Here is a 17,977-nt window from a genome sequence, read left to right as displayed (position 1 = left end):
TAAGATCTTCTAATAATTATCTGTCAGTGAGATTGTAAGAAACTACAATTTCTTCCCACACCTTTCTCCCCCACATCAAGTAAACTGTCTCTGCTTTACAATTACAGCGGATTTTAAAAACACTCATACACACTTCAATTGAAGAATCCATGCAACCACTTAGGACAACAACTGAAACTACATGTTTCCAGGCTTGGCACAATTACAGCTGACAGAGAGCAGTAAGAAATTGACATAGGCCTGAACGGTACATGGGTTAGTCCAATTAGACTTACTGAATCAATGGTTAAATAGTGAGTCAAAAGTTAGGCAAATCTCTCTGATTTAATTAGTCCCCATTTAGGGATTAATAATAGGATTTGGTCCATAAAGTAGCTGGCAAATGTGAAACCTCTTTTATGGGATTTGTATTATGGGATTTGTATTTTAAAACGTCAAGTTTCTAGCCCTTATAGAATATGTAGGCAAAATCAACTCGGGCAGAGGCTGGGTAAGGTTTTTTATGGAACGTCCTCCAACAACTGGGAGAAGCAGAATCCATTATGCAACATACGGAGTAGTGAAAAGCAATGGCGCCTAATGACCGAAGGCCTACAAATTCAAATCTATGTATACATCAGCTGCCCATTTGAGGGCCTTTTCTCCCCTTTTCCCACCACCAAGTTTGGCTTTACCTTGATCCAGAAGTTAACCACATGGGATCTGAAGGAAGACGCGGCTTCTTTGTCAAGCAGACTTTCAACCTGAGCAGTGAAGGAAAAGAGAAAGGCAGGGAAAAACCACAGAGAGTCACAGTTCAGTTCTGCCATGTTTTATTACACAGGATGGGTCCAGATGAACAGGCGGACAGTTGCCCAAGGGATAGAAAGCAGCCAGTTTTGGATCACAGAAACCCTGCCCGACCCCCGCCGTTTGAACATTTGGTCGGTTTTAGCCATGGTCAGTTATCGGCTGTACATTCGACACAGATGGCACAAGTTTGGCAAAAGATGCTATTGCATGGGGCTGCTTCAAATCACACGCCACTCTGCCCTCCGCACATTTCCACAAAAGATCTCAAAAGGCCATTCGTGAAGCAGAACAAAGTCATTAGAAATCGGCCACCAGCCATTCACACCACAGTTTGGGCCAGAAAACCCAAAGCCAAAATAAACATTATTATTATTAAAACAACTGACGGTCAAACTTCATACAATTCAGAGAAGTGGTTCTTCTGTGTCCGGGGAATATCTGAGGGGCAATATTTTCCCCTGCAGACCAGAAAGAAACACAAAAGAAGGAACTGGACATGACGCAAGGTGTTCAGAAGATGAATGGAGAGGTTCCAGTTTGGAGAAAAATTTGGGGAGAGGACGATATGAACACAAGATATGTAGCAAGATTCACAAGCTAGTCCCTGGAGAAATTCAAGATATGCGGTACAATCCTAAGAAATGTTGACTTGGAAACAAGGTTCACTGTTTCCAATGGCATTTATGCTCTAGTCAGTGTGCTTAGAATCACAGCCACATTCAAATGGCAGACGCACAGTGTGCATTTTAGGAACATTGGCTGTACTTCCCGTGTGTGTGTGTGTGTGTGTGTGTGTGTGTGTGTGTGTGTGTGTGTAAATTCTCCTTCATTCTAATAGAAATCACCTATATTTGACTTCCTTTGCCCATGATGACTGTAAGCTCCTTTTGAGTGGAGACCTTCCTACTAGGTCTGTCTGTTCACTGCCGTGAACAAACAGACGCACAAGTGGCTCCGTATTTTTAATGGTATTAAAACCATGGTTTCTTGCTTTGAAGAATCTCTCATCATTTTTAAATGATGCTCCAGCCCCCAACTCCATCCACAGTTAAGACTGGAAGAGGCTTTTTGACATGCCAAAATGCATCCTATGAGCCCGATTTCCAAGAAACACCAGGAAGAAGTGGTACGAACCAGAGAAATGGCAGCAAGAGGGACGCAATGTTCAACCATCTCCACTGTCCTTCAATTTTGTTCCTACCACTCTGCCCTCAACCCATTTTTCACCTTGAGAGGTGACAAATGCACATCCTTGATGGTTTCATTACATGCTTTCAGGGTACTGGTTCAGTATTTTGGACCTCTTGGCCTTATTTGAGGGGCAGGCTCATAGGATGACAATGTTTGTGGCTTCCTTCAGGCAAAACATGGCAAAGCAGCCCTGCTGCAAGGGGGACAGGTGCCCTGGACGTCTCAACCCACCCAAATGGTGCCATTTCAAGCTTTGACATGTAATGACCCTAGTTCTATCTGACCTGAGGCTAAATACACTGTGCCTCCACTGACACCCAATTCAATGCACTCTTATGAACATGGAAAAAATATATATATAGACATACCCTGTTCAGAAGGGAAAAGAAGGCTTTCTTTCAGTCCCACTATCATCCCAGGACAGGAGAGAGAGAGAGAAAGAGAGAGAGAGACTTCGCTCTGCTCATGGTCAGAGGAACTGTCTCCCCACACCACATGCAGGTTCAAAGGCACTCCAAATGATTCTTTTCATCCCACTATCTATAGATGACCAGAACTTTGTCCACTGGATGTCTATAATGGGAGGTCATGGCTCTCTTCTTAGCTTATGGGGGTCCCTTTCTCTCTACACAAAGGCCCCACATCTTGTGGGATCCTGGGATTTGCAGTTTAGTGGGCCGTTTGTAATTCTCAACCAGAGAGAGTTCTAGTGCCTCATCAAACAACAAACCTCAAAACTCCACAGGATTTTAGTCTGGCAGCTGAAGTGGAATCGTAACTGTATGATTTTATTGTGTGAAAGGACCGCTGATGTCAATCCAAACCTACCCTCCCTGTCTTGTCAATTTCTAGTTACAACAGCAGCAAGCAGCAAGTGTTCTTAAAAATAAATCTCTGCATTTGTTTGCCACTGAACACATCCACACAAGGAGCATTTCTCAAACACGCATATATACACACTCCAGACCAAAACTCCAGCATCCTAAGTCACACAAAAGCACACATCTTCATGCAGACTACTGGCAAATTAGGACAGCAAATACCTGTCCATGTTTCCTGGAAACAGCCAGGAAAACAAGAGATGGGCAAAAGCTAGAAAATAGTGCAAAAGGCAAAGCTGCCACCCATTCACACTGCCCCTTCCAAAAACACACGATTTGGACTTTATCTGTTTCTGCTCAGCCCCCAAATGAGACCGGAAATATAGTACTAATTCCCATTCTGAGCTGGCTACATGATTTCCATTTCTAAATAATCAAGTTGAAAAGGGGTCTTAAGGAACATCTACTCTGACCACTTCAGGAATCCACCTCTAGGATACTCCTCCATGGTGGGCATCCAAGCTCTGTGCAACCTTGTGCATTGTTTGGGGGGAGTTTGAGGCCAGAATAAACACATATACAATCATATACATTAGTAATTCGCCTTGCATAAGTAGAAATACTGATGTTATCTGTTCAGCTTCCAAAGATCAAGTTTCTAGACCTCGTAGTGTCTGATCACCCGCTCCCCCAACACAGCAGTATTAGTCTGTTTCAGCATATGAGGAAAAGACAGGGGGACGGAAGGATGGCTCTAACAGCACCTTTGAGACTGATATAGTTCAGCAGCAGCTTTCATGGACTCCAGTCCCCTTCATCACAAGCCTGGAAAAAGAAATGCAAGTGTTTCCTGTCTTTGTTTCAAAGGCTCAGAGACCAGAGCAAGACAGCATCGGGGCCAAGATTCTTCCTATGACAAAACACAGTATCAGGATCTCTGTTTTTCCACTGTTTCCAGGGATTCGGTGCCTTCCTAGCTCGCCCAAGTCTGCCCTTGTAAACAAGCTGACAAGAACCTTTCCAAATCTTGTCCAAACCACCCATTTTCTACCTATAAAGATGCACACCTCAAGACTATACACACCTGAGTTTCAAAGGAATGTATTTTGGACCCATCTGTCAAAGCTGCACATTTATTGCAAGCGAATGAAGTAGAAGTGGAAGCACGGAAACTCAAACTCTTAACCTACATATCCCTATTTCCCCTTGTAGAATTGTAAATGCATTCTGAATGCTTTCTGATGGTGAAAAGGATAAGCAAGCCAGCAGATCCTCAGTGAAGGACTTGGAAGCCAAGGTGGCTTTCTTGAGAGAGTGCATTGGGCCAGGATCTGGAGGGTCAGGATTTAGAGTGGGGAGTGAAGCCATCATGCTCCGCTCCCCACTTGCATATGTTTGGGGCAAGAGAATGTTAAATGATGGCATTTGTGGAAGGAGGAGTGCATACCAACCTGTAGGCAAGAGATGCAACCCTCTGGATGATGTTCGACTGCACTTCCAAGTGGTATAGTCAAGGGTTAAGAATGCTGGGAGCTACAGTTCAACATTTGAAAAGCTGAATGATTCCCAACCCCTACTCAAGATCCAGTCCTCCAGATGCTGATGTGCCACTGCTCTTCTCACCCCAGCCTGACTATAGAGATTATGGGAATTGGAGTCCAACAACACTCAGAAGGCTACAGGTCACCCAGCGCTGCTCAAGAGAGAAATACCAGGGTTAGCCCAGTGGCACAACTTGCCCTCTCTTCTCCCCAAGTCCATGCCACCTCAGTGCACCAGCAGCTATGCCATTTCATGGCACCTGCAAAAAACAACAACCCCAAATACATACATACACACAGCCTCAAAGAGGCAGGCCCAAAACAGCAAGAGGCAAAACATGGACACATGCACCCAAAACACCTCACACAGGCAGACACTAAAAGGCTCGGAGAGTAAAGGGCAAAAACAAGGCAATGGCAAAGCTGGGCTTCTGCTGGGACCAGGAATATTTTGCCACGGCAAGTGGAATTCTCCCAGGATCTGGTTTTATACAAAGTTTGTTTTTTCCTTCTCTCTACTTGAGTTGTGAAGGAAGAAGGATGGAGGGAGGCTGGTGGGTGGGGATGACTCAACCGCACATGCTTGCGCCTTCCTATTCTAGCACAGCACCAAGCCCTTTTCCTTCCAACGCCCTCGCGCAAGTCATGAGAGAAGAGTCACAATGCGGCGCAATAGTTAGAGAGTCAAGTATTGGAGAGACCCCAGTTCAAAACTCTACTTAGCCACAAAGCTTCCTGGGTGAGCCAAGTCTGGTCAACATTAACCAAGTCTGTTTAAACACCATCTGGAGGTTCACAGGTTCCCACTCTGTCTATATTCTGAAATACAGGCATGGGATGACTTGCAGTATCTACAAGTTTTGCTCAAACTCTATGGAAATCCATCAACAGGTGTCTTTAACAAAATGGCAGCTGGTACTGGCAAAGCCAGTACATATTGTATCCCACTAGCTGCACCAATTGCAACTTCAGCTCTCTAAAAACTTACCATTAGGGTAACCAAAATGCATCACCCACTCGCAGGACAGAACTACTGAATTATTCTGAGGCTCAAGTTTGGACAAATACAAAAAAATCCTAGGGAGCTGAGAGATAACCAAAGTGTATTGGAAAAGAAGAAACTTTCCAGGGAAAGGGCAAGGCTGGCCGAAAGCCTGAAAACATATGCTGCACGCTGCCATATTTTGTTGCGAGTCCCAATTATACCGGTACAAATGTACACCTGAGTTAAAACACAACAGAAATTTTAACAACCTATTTGGTGGGAGAGTTTGATTGCCATAGCTATAAACAACTAATAGTCAGAAACACTTGCCTGGTCTACAGTGAATTATACCAGCAAAAGCCCTGAACTGGAGATTTTGGTTAACTTGTGCCTGCTATCTCTGCCCAATTCCTTTCGTTATCCTCTGTGAGGTTAATCTGGAACATTGTCTTTTCTTACAGGAGAACTCTAGCAGAGATACCTTTGCGTGAAACAAAATGGCGCCCTAACCAAACAATTGTCCTCCATGCCGCTTTGTAGGCATCATTTGCAGCCTAACATGTCAGAAAGCCTTCTTGGTATATTTAGGGTTTCTATATAGAGGACAGTGAAAATACTCCAAACCAAATTCTGTTAAAGCTGGAGAGGAAAGGGAGGGAGATTTTACGAAGCTATCCATCTCTCTATTGCTTTTTCTCTTTGGGAATTTACTCTTCCACACATAATACCAGTGGAAACAGTTAGAATGACACTTCAGGATGTTTTCAATTTTGGCCACTGCTTCTGCTTCCAAGAGGGAAAAAAGAGCCTTTCAAAAGATCCCTGCCTATTCTTCAGCACAGCTGCTGATGCAAAAGTAAACTTGTTTTATCCAATAAATAACCCAATGATCCTATAACAAAGATCAGGGCTTGGAAGGAAATACATTCATTTCCCTTTGTAATAAGGGCACAATGAAATTACATTTCAAAAGTAATGGAACAATTAGTAACAACAGCCACTTATTGTTGTTAACAAGTCATATTTGTTACCTTTAAAAATATTTTAAAGGGCATTTTGATAGAAATGTTTGCAGTCGGATGCTTTTCTCTTTCAATCCTTTTTTTCCCTATAGTTTCTCTGTAGTAGCTGATATTTCAGAGAAAGACTGCCTCTGAACACTGGTGATAACCTCACCAACAATACTCACAAAATACTCTACAGGGAACAAGAAGCAAATTGCAAATTGGAAGGAGAAGGGAAGGAAAAGTTAATATTTTACCAGGGCTAAATCTTTATTCTTTCCCCAACTAGCTTTGATCGAAGTCTTAGGATTACTGGTCAAAACTTTAAGGGTCCCCAGGGACCATGCAGTGCATGAAGGAATACGCAGTTAAAACATTTCTGAAAGATGTCAATCCAACTTCTGTTTAAAGACCTCCGAAAAAGGTGCACCCACTAACCTCCTCACAGTCTATTCCAGTGCTCAACAACGCTTACAGTAAAGAAATTCTTGCTAATATTTGGGTGGATTTTTCTCTCCTCCCCCAAATAATATGCATCCATTGGTTTGTATTCTAGTCTACCTGACATCCCCTCAAGACACTTATTTCAATGATAAAGAGTCTAAAACCTTGGTTGGCTCCTATAAAGCTCAATCTAAAACTTGGAATGGATTTGCTGCCCCACTGACATGGAAGGTGCTCACAACGAAAGTTACTAAGATAAGCCAAAGAAGAGACCGTTTCTTGCAACCTATCTTCCGCTCCTCCTTCTCAATCAGGTTTATGTTTTAGCTTAAAGCTCTTAACTACCAATAATTAAAATCTTGGGAAAGCCTTTTGCGAGCCTTTTGCTTTGTCAAAAGATTGGAGTAAACGTTTTAGGCATGAGACACACAAAGGACAACAAGCAGCACTGTGGATGGAAATGCCCTCCCTGAATTTATCTCCACCTAAGTAAGAAGAACCATCATCACAACTTGTGGCAGAGAATTCTATAAGATAGCATTGGGTTTTGCAGAAGAAGGCACCAGAGAGGAAAAGGAAGGAAGGAAGGAAAGAAGGAAGGAAGGAAGGAAGGCCAATGGAAGGCAAAAATACAACTAGTTCTTCACTGAAGACCACTGGGATAGAAGCAGTTTCCCTCAACTCAATCCTCCGAAATATGCCACCCCATGGGTGGAGAAGGGGTCATGAAAAGACAGGATTCTTAAGTTTTCAGTGGGGAAAAAGGAGGAGGATTTCCTTTTTTCCGAGGGAAAATGAGGTTGAAAAGGCGGAAGGAAAACTCTACCTTCTGAACATAACAATCCCAATTCCTTTCCCACAGATCCACCTCCCCAAATTCCCTTCCTTCCAGGCTCAGCAGAGAGCACGGATGTATAAGGCGCTGTACACATGGTTTACCTCATATATATATCTATATTATTATTATTATTATTTCTCTTTCAATATGTATATATATATATATATGTATATTATTTTACACACATTGGATTAAACTGCATGATAAACTAGATTATGGCTTTCTGTGGTACGGTCACAGCGGGGTGAGAGGTGGGATGGAGATGACCGCAGGAGACGGGAGCCAAACTTTGGTCAGGAGCTACAACAGGACAGGCGAGTCTCCCTACCTCACCAGGGCAGGTGGTATGAGGACCAATCTGTCTTGTGGCTAAAAAACACCCCTCCATTGAACACCGACCTCCCCCATATCCATGGACACTATCTTTACTTCCACCTTCTCTTCACTTCCAAAGCTCCTCGGGACCCCACTCTTGTGTTCCCGGTTTTTCAGAGCGAGCAATGGTCAGCATGAGAGAAAAGGCGCCATGATGCATTTCTGTGGCACGACCCCACTGCCAGCTCTTTCTGCTGTATCGTGGGGCGGCGGAAAGTGGGGCAATGCCCACTACTATTTCCCCATACCATCTTTTCCACCTCCCCACCACTAACGTTGAAGGTCACAAGTTGGAAGGTAGCTTTGATTTTGTTGGGTCCGTGTCAGGGGTGCTAACTATGGAATCCTTGCGGGCACTCCCCGAGTCTTGTTGGAGGCCTGCAGTGGGGGGGCTAGCGATCGCCCCCGCTGGCCCTGGGTACCCTGTGGTGGCTGACATCTGGTGGGGTAGTCCCGCGCGGGAAGGTGGTGCTGCAGCTGCCCGTGGCACGGCTTGAGGCATGCTGCCGGAACTCTGCGTCGAGGTGGCAGGTGAGGCGGGCGACGCACCCCCAGGCCCTGCTGCCGCTGGGATGGAAGTGGTAGAGTCGTGAGCTGAGGACGGGGGGCTCTGGCTCATGGTCTGAGAGACGCCATGCGGGAGGGAGGGTTGGGAGGCCGAGAGTGGCCGGCTCTCCTGGCTCAGGCTGCTGGTGTGAAGGGCTTGTGTGCTCTTGTGGGCTGCCAGGCGCTGCGGGGAGCTGGGGGGCTTCTGCTGAGTCAGCGAGAGCTGGGAACCCGACTGACCCTTGGCGCCCTCGTAGGGGAACGTCCGGCTGGTGTGGGGGCTCTGGGAAGGCGGACTGGATACGGAGGATGAGGAAGGCAGGGGGCCGGCGGAGGAGACTGGTGGAGGGGTTGGCTGTTGCGGCGGCTGCTGTGGAGCAACATTTTGCTGTTGCGGTTGCACATTTTGTGACTGTAGTTGCAAGATACTCTGCTGTTGTTGTTGTTGCAAGTTCAGCTGCTGCTGTTGGTGACGATGTTGCTGGAGCAAAGCCGGGGAAATGGCAAAGGGCCCAGCGATGCCTCCCTGGTACTGCAGTCGGCGGGCCATCCGGGGCGAGCCCAGACCCATTGGGCCGACCAGGGGACTGGCCATTTGTGGGCAGAAACTCATGGCCACTGCCTGCTGGAGAGTGGCAATGGCCGAGGTCACCTGCGGCTGAGGCGGGGCATAAATAGCATGTTGCTGCAACTCGGCCTGCTGCACCATCTCTCGGTCGTACTTGACAATCTCCTGGATGATTTCGTTCTCCTGGTTGTTGAAGACACCTGAGTTGAGGTCGTGCTGGACTTTGTGCAGCAGGATGGAGTTTTTCTTACCTTCAGGGAATGCAGGGGTGGGTGGGAACAGAAAGCAGAAGGGAGGCAATGTCAGTTGTAGCGCAAATCTACTTTGCTGCTAACCTTACATAGCCCTGGAAATGGCCATAATTTATGCAAGCTGCATAGTCATTCAATGTACCTTATCTATCTCTGTACATGTGTGTATGGATAATTGATTGATAACACCTATTTATATGAATAATGAACCAGACATTTCAGATTCTGTGCTCTTTCATGATATTATAATTGAAGTCGTTAAAAGCCAAAACATCTTTTATCAACTATTTTATTAAATCCATGATCATTTTTACAAGTTGACTATATCCTTCTGTGACCCCAGTTCTACCTGTCTATGGTGCTTTTCAACTGCTTTATTTGCCTAGACATATATCCCACTTTATAGACAAGGTTCTGCTGCTTCCTTGCTCTCTTGTAAAGCACTCTGACTTTATCAGGTGGAAAATATGGGCTTGGGGGACACATTTGGCTATTGTCCTCCTCCCTAGATGTTGGCTGACCCCTCCCCAAAACATTTTGGTTAAAAATAGTATCTTGGGGTGCACTTTCCCCCATAAATGCTGTTTATGGAGGGAGGGAAAGAAGGAAAAGAAGAGATGTGGGAAAAGAAAAAGAGGAGGAAGAGGCAACAGCGGTGGTGGAGAGTGGGGGGGGGGGGGGGGGGGAGGAGAAGATGAGAAAAAGGAGGAGGAAGAGGAAAGAAAGGAGGAGGAAAAAAGGAGGAGGAGAAGAGGACAAAAAGATGTAAGACAAAGAGAATGAGGGGAATGGGAAAAAGAGGAGGAAGAAGACAAAAAGAGGAGGAAGAAGACAAAAAGAGGAGGAGGAGAGAAGAAAGAGAACAAAAAGAAGAAGAAAAGTACAAAATGGAGGCAGAGAAGACAAAAGTGGCGAAGATGAGGAAGAGGACAAAAAGAAGGTGAAGAAGAGGAGAGGAAGGAGTAGTAGCACAGTAGCAGCAAAAGTGATTGCATATTTAGCTGCAGTCATTTTTTAAAACTGGTCACTTTTTAAAAATGTGTTTGCTCATGTTGCTCTTCCCTCACCTCTTTTTCCTTTCGTGAGGCTGCTCATTCAAAACATCAGTTCTATTCACCTCTGGCCTTGTCCGTGTGGCCTACCAGAGGTCATGGAGAGCAAGAAACAGCCTTCCAACCCTCAGCATATGCTTCACATCCCTGCTCCAATATACATCCATACCTATCCGGTCCAGGCGGTCAATGGCGACTGTTTCAAAAGCCCGCCGCATCATGGGGTATTCCTCCAGGACTTCATTGAAGTTGTCCACTGAGAGGGAGTAGAGACGACAGTAGGTGTCGGCGCGGACACTTGCGGTTCGCCGGCCTCTTGTTAGTAGGCAGATCTCTGGAGGGAGATAGGCAAATGTTTCAACACCAAAACATGGAACGCATAAGGATCCCTTGCTTAAGGTTATAGTATCTAATACGGACACAAGACCGGGCTTTTTTGGTAGTTGCTCATAGGCTTTGGCTCTCCTTCTCCCTAGGAAGGCCATAGTGGCTCCCTCCTTGCTGTCTTTCCATCTGCAAATGAGCAAGAATCTTTTTCAATCCTGACAGGCTTTTAAAGAATTACTGCAAGAGCTTTTAACACTGTGGTATTTTATTGACTTTTACTGGTTTGCTAAATGTTTTAATTCTGTGGATAGTTTAACCGCATTTTAACAATTTTGATAAGTTCTTATGTATGTCTCTGTAAGTGCTTTTATCTTTTTTAGAAAACCTGTAACCTCTCTTGGCTCCCAGGACTGAGGAAAAACATTAGTTATACATGGATATTAAGACTACTTTGATAGTAAAACCCAATGAATCAACTCTATCCCTCTGATAGAGAATTCTACTCTCTTCAGCATCTGGTATTCACAGGTTCGCCCAACACAAAAGGACCCTTTCCTTAAACCTCTGAAGATGCCAGCCACAGTTTTAGGTGAAACGTCAGGAATAAATTCCTTCAGAACCGCCACACAGCCCAAATAACCCAAAGAAAACTATGACATTTTAGCCCCTCCTTTCCCTCAACTGGTTTCCATCACTTTAGAAAATGGGATCGCTTCCTTTCCTCGCCTCTCCGCATCCTGACTTTTTTCCTTTTTATGTGACCCCTTATTGTTTCTAATCCTCAAGGAGTAGACAGACATATTTGCTATTGCTATTATTCTCACTGTAGACATCCTGGGAGTTTTTTTTAGTTGGACAGTGTTCTTCTTTAATGCTCTGAATTTAATAACAAATAACAATTTAGCTGTCATGGCTGGAGAGAAGTGGACAAGCCTCTATGTTTTAATCCTAGGGCAGGAAAGGGGAGTGAGAAGGCTATTATAGTGTCCCAGCAGAAAACTCTCTGGAAGTCTCTTTGAACAAACACATCACACCTCTGCACTTGGCTGGTTGTAAAAGTTCCCAGTCAGACAGATATTAAACAACCTGCCAGGGGTGTCGCGAGACTTACAAAGCTGCCAGCCAGCCGCCTATTCACTCTCAAGTCATCAATCACTCTGGTCGCCAAGACAACCGACAGACCTCCGGTTGGCACAGGCTGTCACTCATCCATTCAAAACAGGGGTGGGGAGCCCAGTTTGTGCTGCCTTCAACAGCTACAATATCCGGGAGGAAGGGTCCCAAGCACCCCTTTCATCACAAGCACCCCACAAGCAGATCCCAAGAGATCCCTCTTAAGCCATGTACAAAACATTTTTAAAAGGATTCAAAAGATCTGACCATTTAGAACAAGTCCTTACACTGAACTCCTCTTACCCTTGCCTCTTTTTTGTCAGAGCACAATCTCCAACTTTCAAGCTCCTTGCAGGTAGAGATCTCTTTTTTATACACATTTATTTTATTAAAGCATTCATCTATCTATCTATCTATCTATCTATCTAGCAGCCTGCCAAGGGACCCAAGGCATGTCGTGTGTGCAACTGGAATCACCAGTCGACTTATGTCAGCCCCAAGAGCTTCATAAGGTTTGCTTAAACAAGGAACGCTCAGAGGTGGCTTTGCCAGTGCCCTCCTCTGAAATAGAGCCTACAGCACCAGCTATTCATTGGCACTCTCCTACCCAAGATTCATGACAGATTTTAAAAAAATTAAAACTTCAAATTCACAAAGAAAAACTTTTAAAAACAGAATAGAACAATTTCTTTACAATAGCTTTCAAACATGCAAATATTATCTGTGCACACAAGCATACAGGGCTGCAGATGAGAGTCAGAGTTGTGCTAGATTCCACTTGTTGATATCACCGCCTATAAATCCCAAAACCTATATCTTTTGCTTCTCAGGTATATTAAGCCAGTGCTGCTAGGAGATATGGGACTGGATAAATCTCCTGGTAATCAGCTCTTTTAGATAGGGAGCCCTCTTTTATTGTCAATCTATCTGTTCCCCAATCTATCTACCCGCCTACTTACCGACCCATATACATTGATGCACCCTATCAGAGATGTACAGCATGGTACAGATGGAAGAGCTCACCTCAAGGATCATCTATGGCTCAAGCACAAAATTTAGCACTAACGCATCCCTGAGACGTGAACGCCTAACCTTGGTTTTAAAAATTCCATCACCTCCAAAGCAGTTTTGATCAGCTGTCAGAATCACTCTTTCCTCCAGCTGGAAATAAATTTAGCTGGAAATAAATATCCATACATTTCCTTTTGCTGTTGTTGTTATACTCCTTCAAATTGTCTCCCACTTACAGTGACTCTTTCCTAGTGTTTTTGGCTCAAATTCCCACTCAGCCATGGAAACTCAATGGGAAAGTCACACTCTCAGTATCAAATAAAGACTATTGCAAACCCCTTCTGCACAAACCTTGTCATGAAAACCCTATAATAGATTTACCTTCTGGTCACCATAAGTGGGGGACAACTTGAAGGCACACAACATGTCACCTAGGTGAAGAGGTAGACTTGCAAGTAGACAGGTAGATATCTTCCTATCTACCTTTATCTATTGGGCAGTTTATATCAATGCTGCAAGCAAAGAAGTAAGTGCCTCACTCAATCTCACCTCCAAAGTAGGAGCCATCTGACAATTTCATCTCTTTGTTGCCTTTGGTGAGGACGCTCACCACTCCATGTTGGATGAAATACATCTTCTTGCCAATGGTCCCTTCACGAATGATATAGTCGCCTGGCTGGAAGACCTCAAACTTCAGTTTGGTGAGCATAGCAGTAACAAAATTGGGGTCGGCGTTTGCAAAGAGAGGCATGGAGGCCACCAGCTTCCGGCAGTTGAAATTTACAATCTCCTGGTGGGGAAACAGACAAAAAAATTGAGGGGGGACATGAGGAGAAAGGAGTTCAGAGGGAACAGACAACAAAACTGAGGTTATTCAAGGACTAGATAGGAAAAGTATATCCAAATTTTGAAGTGATGGGGAACAAAACAGCATTTCTCTTATTGTTTCAGGAGACAAAAATTCGAGGAAAAAAAATATTAAAATGGAGTATTACAATTATTTACACATTTAAAATCACTTTGTTAATTTAAAAACAGAAAACATCCTTAATTGTACTTTAGGGATAAAATAAACTTTTACACGACTCAATTTTTGGTACAACTGGAGCTACAAGGTCCAGAACTGTATTCCTGAATCATAAGGAACCTGTAGGAAAACAAATTGTAATGAGTTTGTTCTGCACACAGTCTTATATAAATGTCTTGTTTTTAGATATAATTATGGCAAAGTAAATCTAGTAAGACCCTGTTTAACATGAGGGATACTTTCTGGGACTGTTCACACAGAATAAAAACCGTGAATAACCACAAACCCCATTTTTCTTAACAACACCTTGGGCTCCCAGTGGAAATATATAATAAAATCATGCCGGCAGACCTAGAAATGCCTAAGGGGAACACTTCTCTAGGCATCTCTAGGTTCTCCAGTGCAATTTTGTGGAATGCTTGGGATAGAAGTTGAACATAGAATTGTGCTGGAGAACAGAGAAATGCCTAGAAAAGTGTTCTCTCTAAGCATTTCTAGGTTTTCCAGCATGATTTTATGATATGCTTGGGCTGAAGGTTGACCAGGACAGTGTGCAAATGCAACTAACAGGCAAGCGGTGTACAGTGAATCAACACAAGATAGCGCAGAAACATGAGACAGAGCAAGCAGCCCTTTCCAGATAAGAGAAACCACAGTAAACAAATCCACATTAAATGAGGTCTCACTGCATATGAACACCTCATTTTAAAAATGTATTCATCATTCTAAAAGAAACTATTCCATAATCCATGGGTTTTTTTGTTTTTCCAGGGAGGGAGGAGGCCTTGAAGGGGGAAAACAGTGCAAAAAATCCCATTTTTTCCTATGCTTTCTACCTCTATCCAGGATATTATGTTCCACCAGAATGGGTTGTCTTGTTTTAAAGCATAAATTGTACTCACAGAGGTTTTTAAAAATGTCAGTTCCCTTATTTTACTTTATTTTGAGATAAGAGCAATTTGTTGGGCTTGAGTGGGTTTTTGGGAGGACACAGGGCTGCAGAAATGGGAGCCTGAGAAGCCATGAAAACAAGACTAGGTCTCAAATGGTTGGCCTCAAATGGTTGTGCCACATTTTTAGCTCCTTCATGGACATTTTGATCCATGTGAGGCCTTTTTTAAAGCCAGCATAAGTGACCAGAATTCACCTCTTCTCTCCTGGGCCTAAAACAGTCTGGGAAGATATGGGGTGGCAACATTTTTCTCCATGCCCCCTTGAAGATGTTTGGGAGAAGTCTGGGGGGCTGCATGCAACCTATGGACCATACCGTGCCAATCCCAGTATAGACTCTGTCAGCCGGACTTCTGCCCAATGTGCAGTCCAGGAATGGCACATACCTCTCGCAATGGTTCATTGAGTTCCTCCAGAATGCTGTCCTCATCAAACATCTTCCCCTGGTACCGATGCTCATAGTAGTCATGGATCCTCTGCCGGAAGTCAGTGGGGAGCTTGTGGAAGGACATGTACTGTTCCACTTGCTTGTACTGTAAGATTTGGAGAGAGAAAGATCAGCACAATGGCAAATATTTATTTATTCACAAATTACTTGTTCCAGTTCTATCCTTCCTTTCCTCCAGTGGTTCAAGGTGGCATACATTGCTCTCTCTACCACCACCCCGCCACCAACACTCAGGCCACATTATCCTCACAAGAGCCCTGCAAGGTGGAGTTAAACTGAGAGACAGAATGAGAGGCACTGACCCAGTGAATTTCATGGCTCAGTAGAAACTTGAATCTGGAACTCCCAAGTCCCAATCCGACAGGCTAACCGCTACACCACACTGGCTCTAGCCATGCAGAACAGGGTGGATTTGACTATGTATTTAGCACACGTGTGATCAAACTGGAGTGCTCTATATAAACCGACAGGAAGTGTGCTTTTTTGGGACCTTTTACAAATTGTGCATCAGTAGCAGAAGCTTGTTATCTCCTGTTAAAGAGAGCCCCCTCTCCTCCATCCCGTCTTGGGTGCTTGATGTGCTGACTGAGCTGTTCAGTCAGGTCTGAAAATGACATTTCACTGGAAAAATAGCAGGGTGTGACTCAGTATGTTTTCCCAGGAGTTATGGACATCAGGTCTATAGAGGAGTTAAGATGAGTCATTCTGAGTGGAGCAAAAAGTATTATTTCCTAAGATATTTAGACCACTTTGGACAGATGTTGCCATTGCTGGTCCCTGGAAAGGGGGCAGAGACAGAGCAAAATTAAGTCTACTGACAATTCAAAGTGCTAGTGATAACCTATAAACCCATATGGATTAGGTCCAGTCTATCTAGCAGCCCATATCTCCTTCTATGAGCTGCCCAGGTCTGAGATCATCAGGAGAGGTGCTTCTCTCAGTCTCATCACTATGAGGAAATCACAGTTGGTGGAGACATGAGACAGGACTTTCCTAGTAGCTGCCCCCAGACTCTAGAAGTCTCTTCTGAAGAACGCCAGAACGGGAGTCCTTCCTTGGGCAGGCAAAGACCTTTTTATTCCAAAAGAGAAAAGATGGTGAAAGCTCATGTTCAGGTTATTTCAAAATGGGCACCTATAGTGAGGTTCTGACGTTAGGAACTTTAGGAACTTTAACCAATTCAGGTTCACATATTTCCTTGTTTTCTACCCTTAATGCAGTGCTTCTCAATTATTTTCTGTCATGCCCCCCCCCCGGAAGAAGAAAACATTTTGCCCCCCCCCCCCGCTCGACTGTCACTATTATCATTTGTCTATAAAATGCCTTGCGCCCCCCTTTACGGAGTCTCACGCCCCCCCTGGGGGGCCCGCCCCACTATTTGAGAAGCACTGCCTTAATGTGTCCTGTGAGGGTGCCTTCTTAGAACTGAGAGACAAGATCTGCTCATGATCGGAAGATTCTGAGAAATGTCTAGGGCACATATCAAGTTCCCTGAATAAGGCCTGTTGAATCTTTCCGGCAACATCTAGTGAATTTAGCATGCACTCTGCAACATTTGCCTTCCTCCATGGCTATCCTTTGTTGGGGAGATCAGCAGTAATGAACAAGCTCTCTTCTGCTTTCTAGCAGCCACCTGTGCTCTTCATTAAACCACTCTTTTATCTAGAACCATAAGAACTAGATCCATACCTAAATTTTCACAGAAAGTTCCATAACTACTGGTGGAGAGTCACTTACAACCTAGATGGTCCCAGGATCAATTCCTGGTATCTCCAGTCAGGGCCATGAAAAACCACCTGTCTGACACCTGTCAGTTTTCCTCATCCTCGCTTCTTATCCTCACAACAACACTGTGAGGTAGGTCAGCCTGAGAGTGAAAGAGAGTGACAGGCCTAGGATTGTTCAATGATTTTCATGGCTCAGCAGAAGGGATTAAATCTTGAATGAAAAGGAGATGCTCCACCACTGAGCAACAACCCTTCCTCTAAAAAAACAAGGTATGGTTATTATCCTCATGGTTCTAAATAAAAGAAGGATTTAAGGAACAACACAGCTTTTATATATATGTAAATATTGTTTTTTCAAAAAAAATACTGCAGAAAGAAATTAATCATAAAAGGAAAAAAACATTCAGGTGCATATATATGTGTGTGTGTGTGTGTGTGTGTGTTTTCTTTCCTTATTGGTGTGCATGTAGCTGTCTTGTAAGTTTCAAGATGTATATTTTAAAACATCAATAAATACTTAATAATTCCAAAAAGAACAACACAGGAAGCTGCTTTCCACTGAGCAAGTCCCTTGGCTCCTCCAGCTCAGTTTCACCCAATCTCACCGGCATCAGCTCTCCACGGCTTCAAATAGGTGATCCTTCATAGACCAACCCAGGAGTGGCAAGGACTGAGTCTGGGGCACTTGCACACAAAGCAGTGGCCCTAGCATGAAGCTACGGATCCTTCCCTTAAAAACAAAGGTAAGATTCCCATTGTCACTGTTCTGGGGAAACCAAAGCTGGGGCTCTCTTATGAAGGATGTGCTTTAGAGGCCTTCTACCGTTAATGCCAACCATTGGTTCTTTGATTAATTTGGCCATTACTCAAAAATGTTAACTCATCAGTTAAAAAATAAGTACATTAAAATCCTTTAATCCACCGATTGTCCCAGGGGGAAACAGTCTCTCTACCATATGGATGCA

At 44.2% G+C, this 17,977-nt stretch overlaps 1 protein-coding gene across 1 annotated transcript in view; it reads right to left on the bottom strand.

Annotated features, from left to right (window-relative positions):
- Window positions 1–795: 795 nt before the first annotated feature.
- The window catches only part of HCN2 (hyperpolarization activated cyclic nucleotide gated potassium and sodium channel 2), a 39,222-nt gene continuing 22,040 nt past the window's right edge, over window positions 796–17,977 (bottom strand). Inside the window, exons 4-7 of the mRNA XM_042479743.1 lie at window positions 15,224–15,370; window positions 13,409–13,649; window positions 10,578–10,742; window positions 796–9,356 (exon numbers count right to left, since the gene is read on the bottom strand). Coding sequence (XP_042335677.1) covers window positions 8,275–9,356; window positions 10,578–10,742; window positions 13,409–13,649; window positions 15,224–15,370 — 1,635 coding nt within the window. The 3' untranslated portion in view covers window positions 796–8,274. The remainder of the gene's footprint in view (window positions 9,357–10,577; window positions 10,743–13,408; window positions 13,650–15,223; window positions 15,371–17,977) is intronic.

The sequence above is a fragment of the Sceloporus undulatus genome, chromosome 7, assembly GCF_019175285.1.
Source record: "Sceloporus undulatus isolate JIND9_A2432 ecotype Alabama chromosome 7, SceUnd_v1.1, whole genome shotgun sequence".
Classification (NCBI taxonomy): Eukaryota; Metazoa; Chordata; class Lepidosauria; order Squamata; family Phrynosomatidae; genus Sceloporus; species Sceloporus undulatus.
Note: the sequence above shows the minus strand (reverse complement) of the source record. Positions and strands in the feature narration are given on the sequence as shown.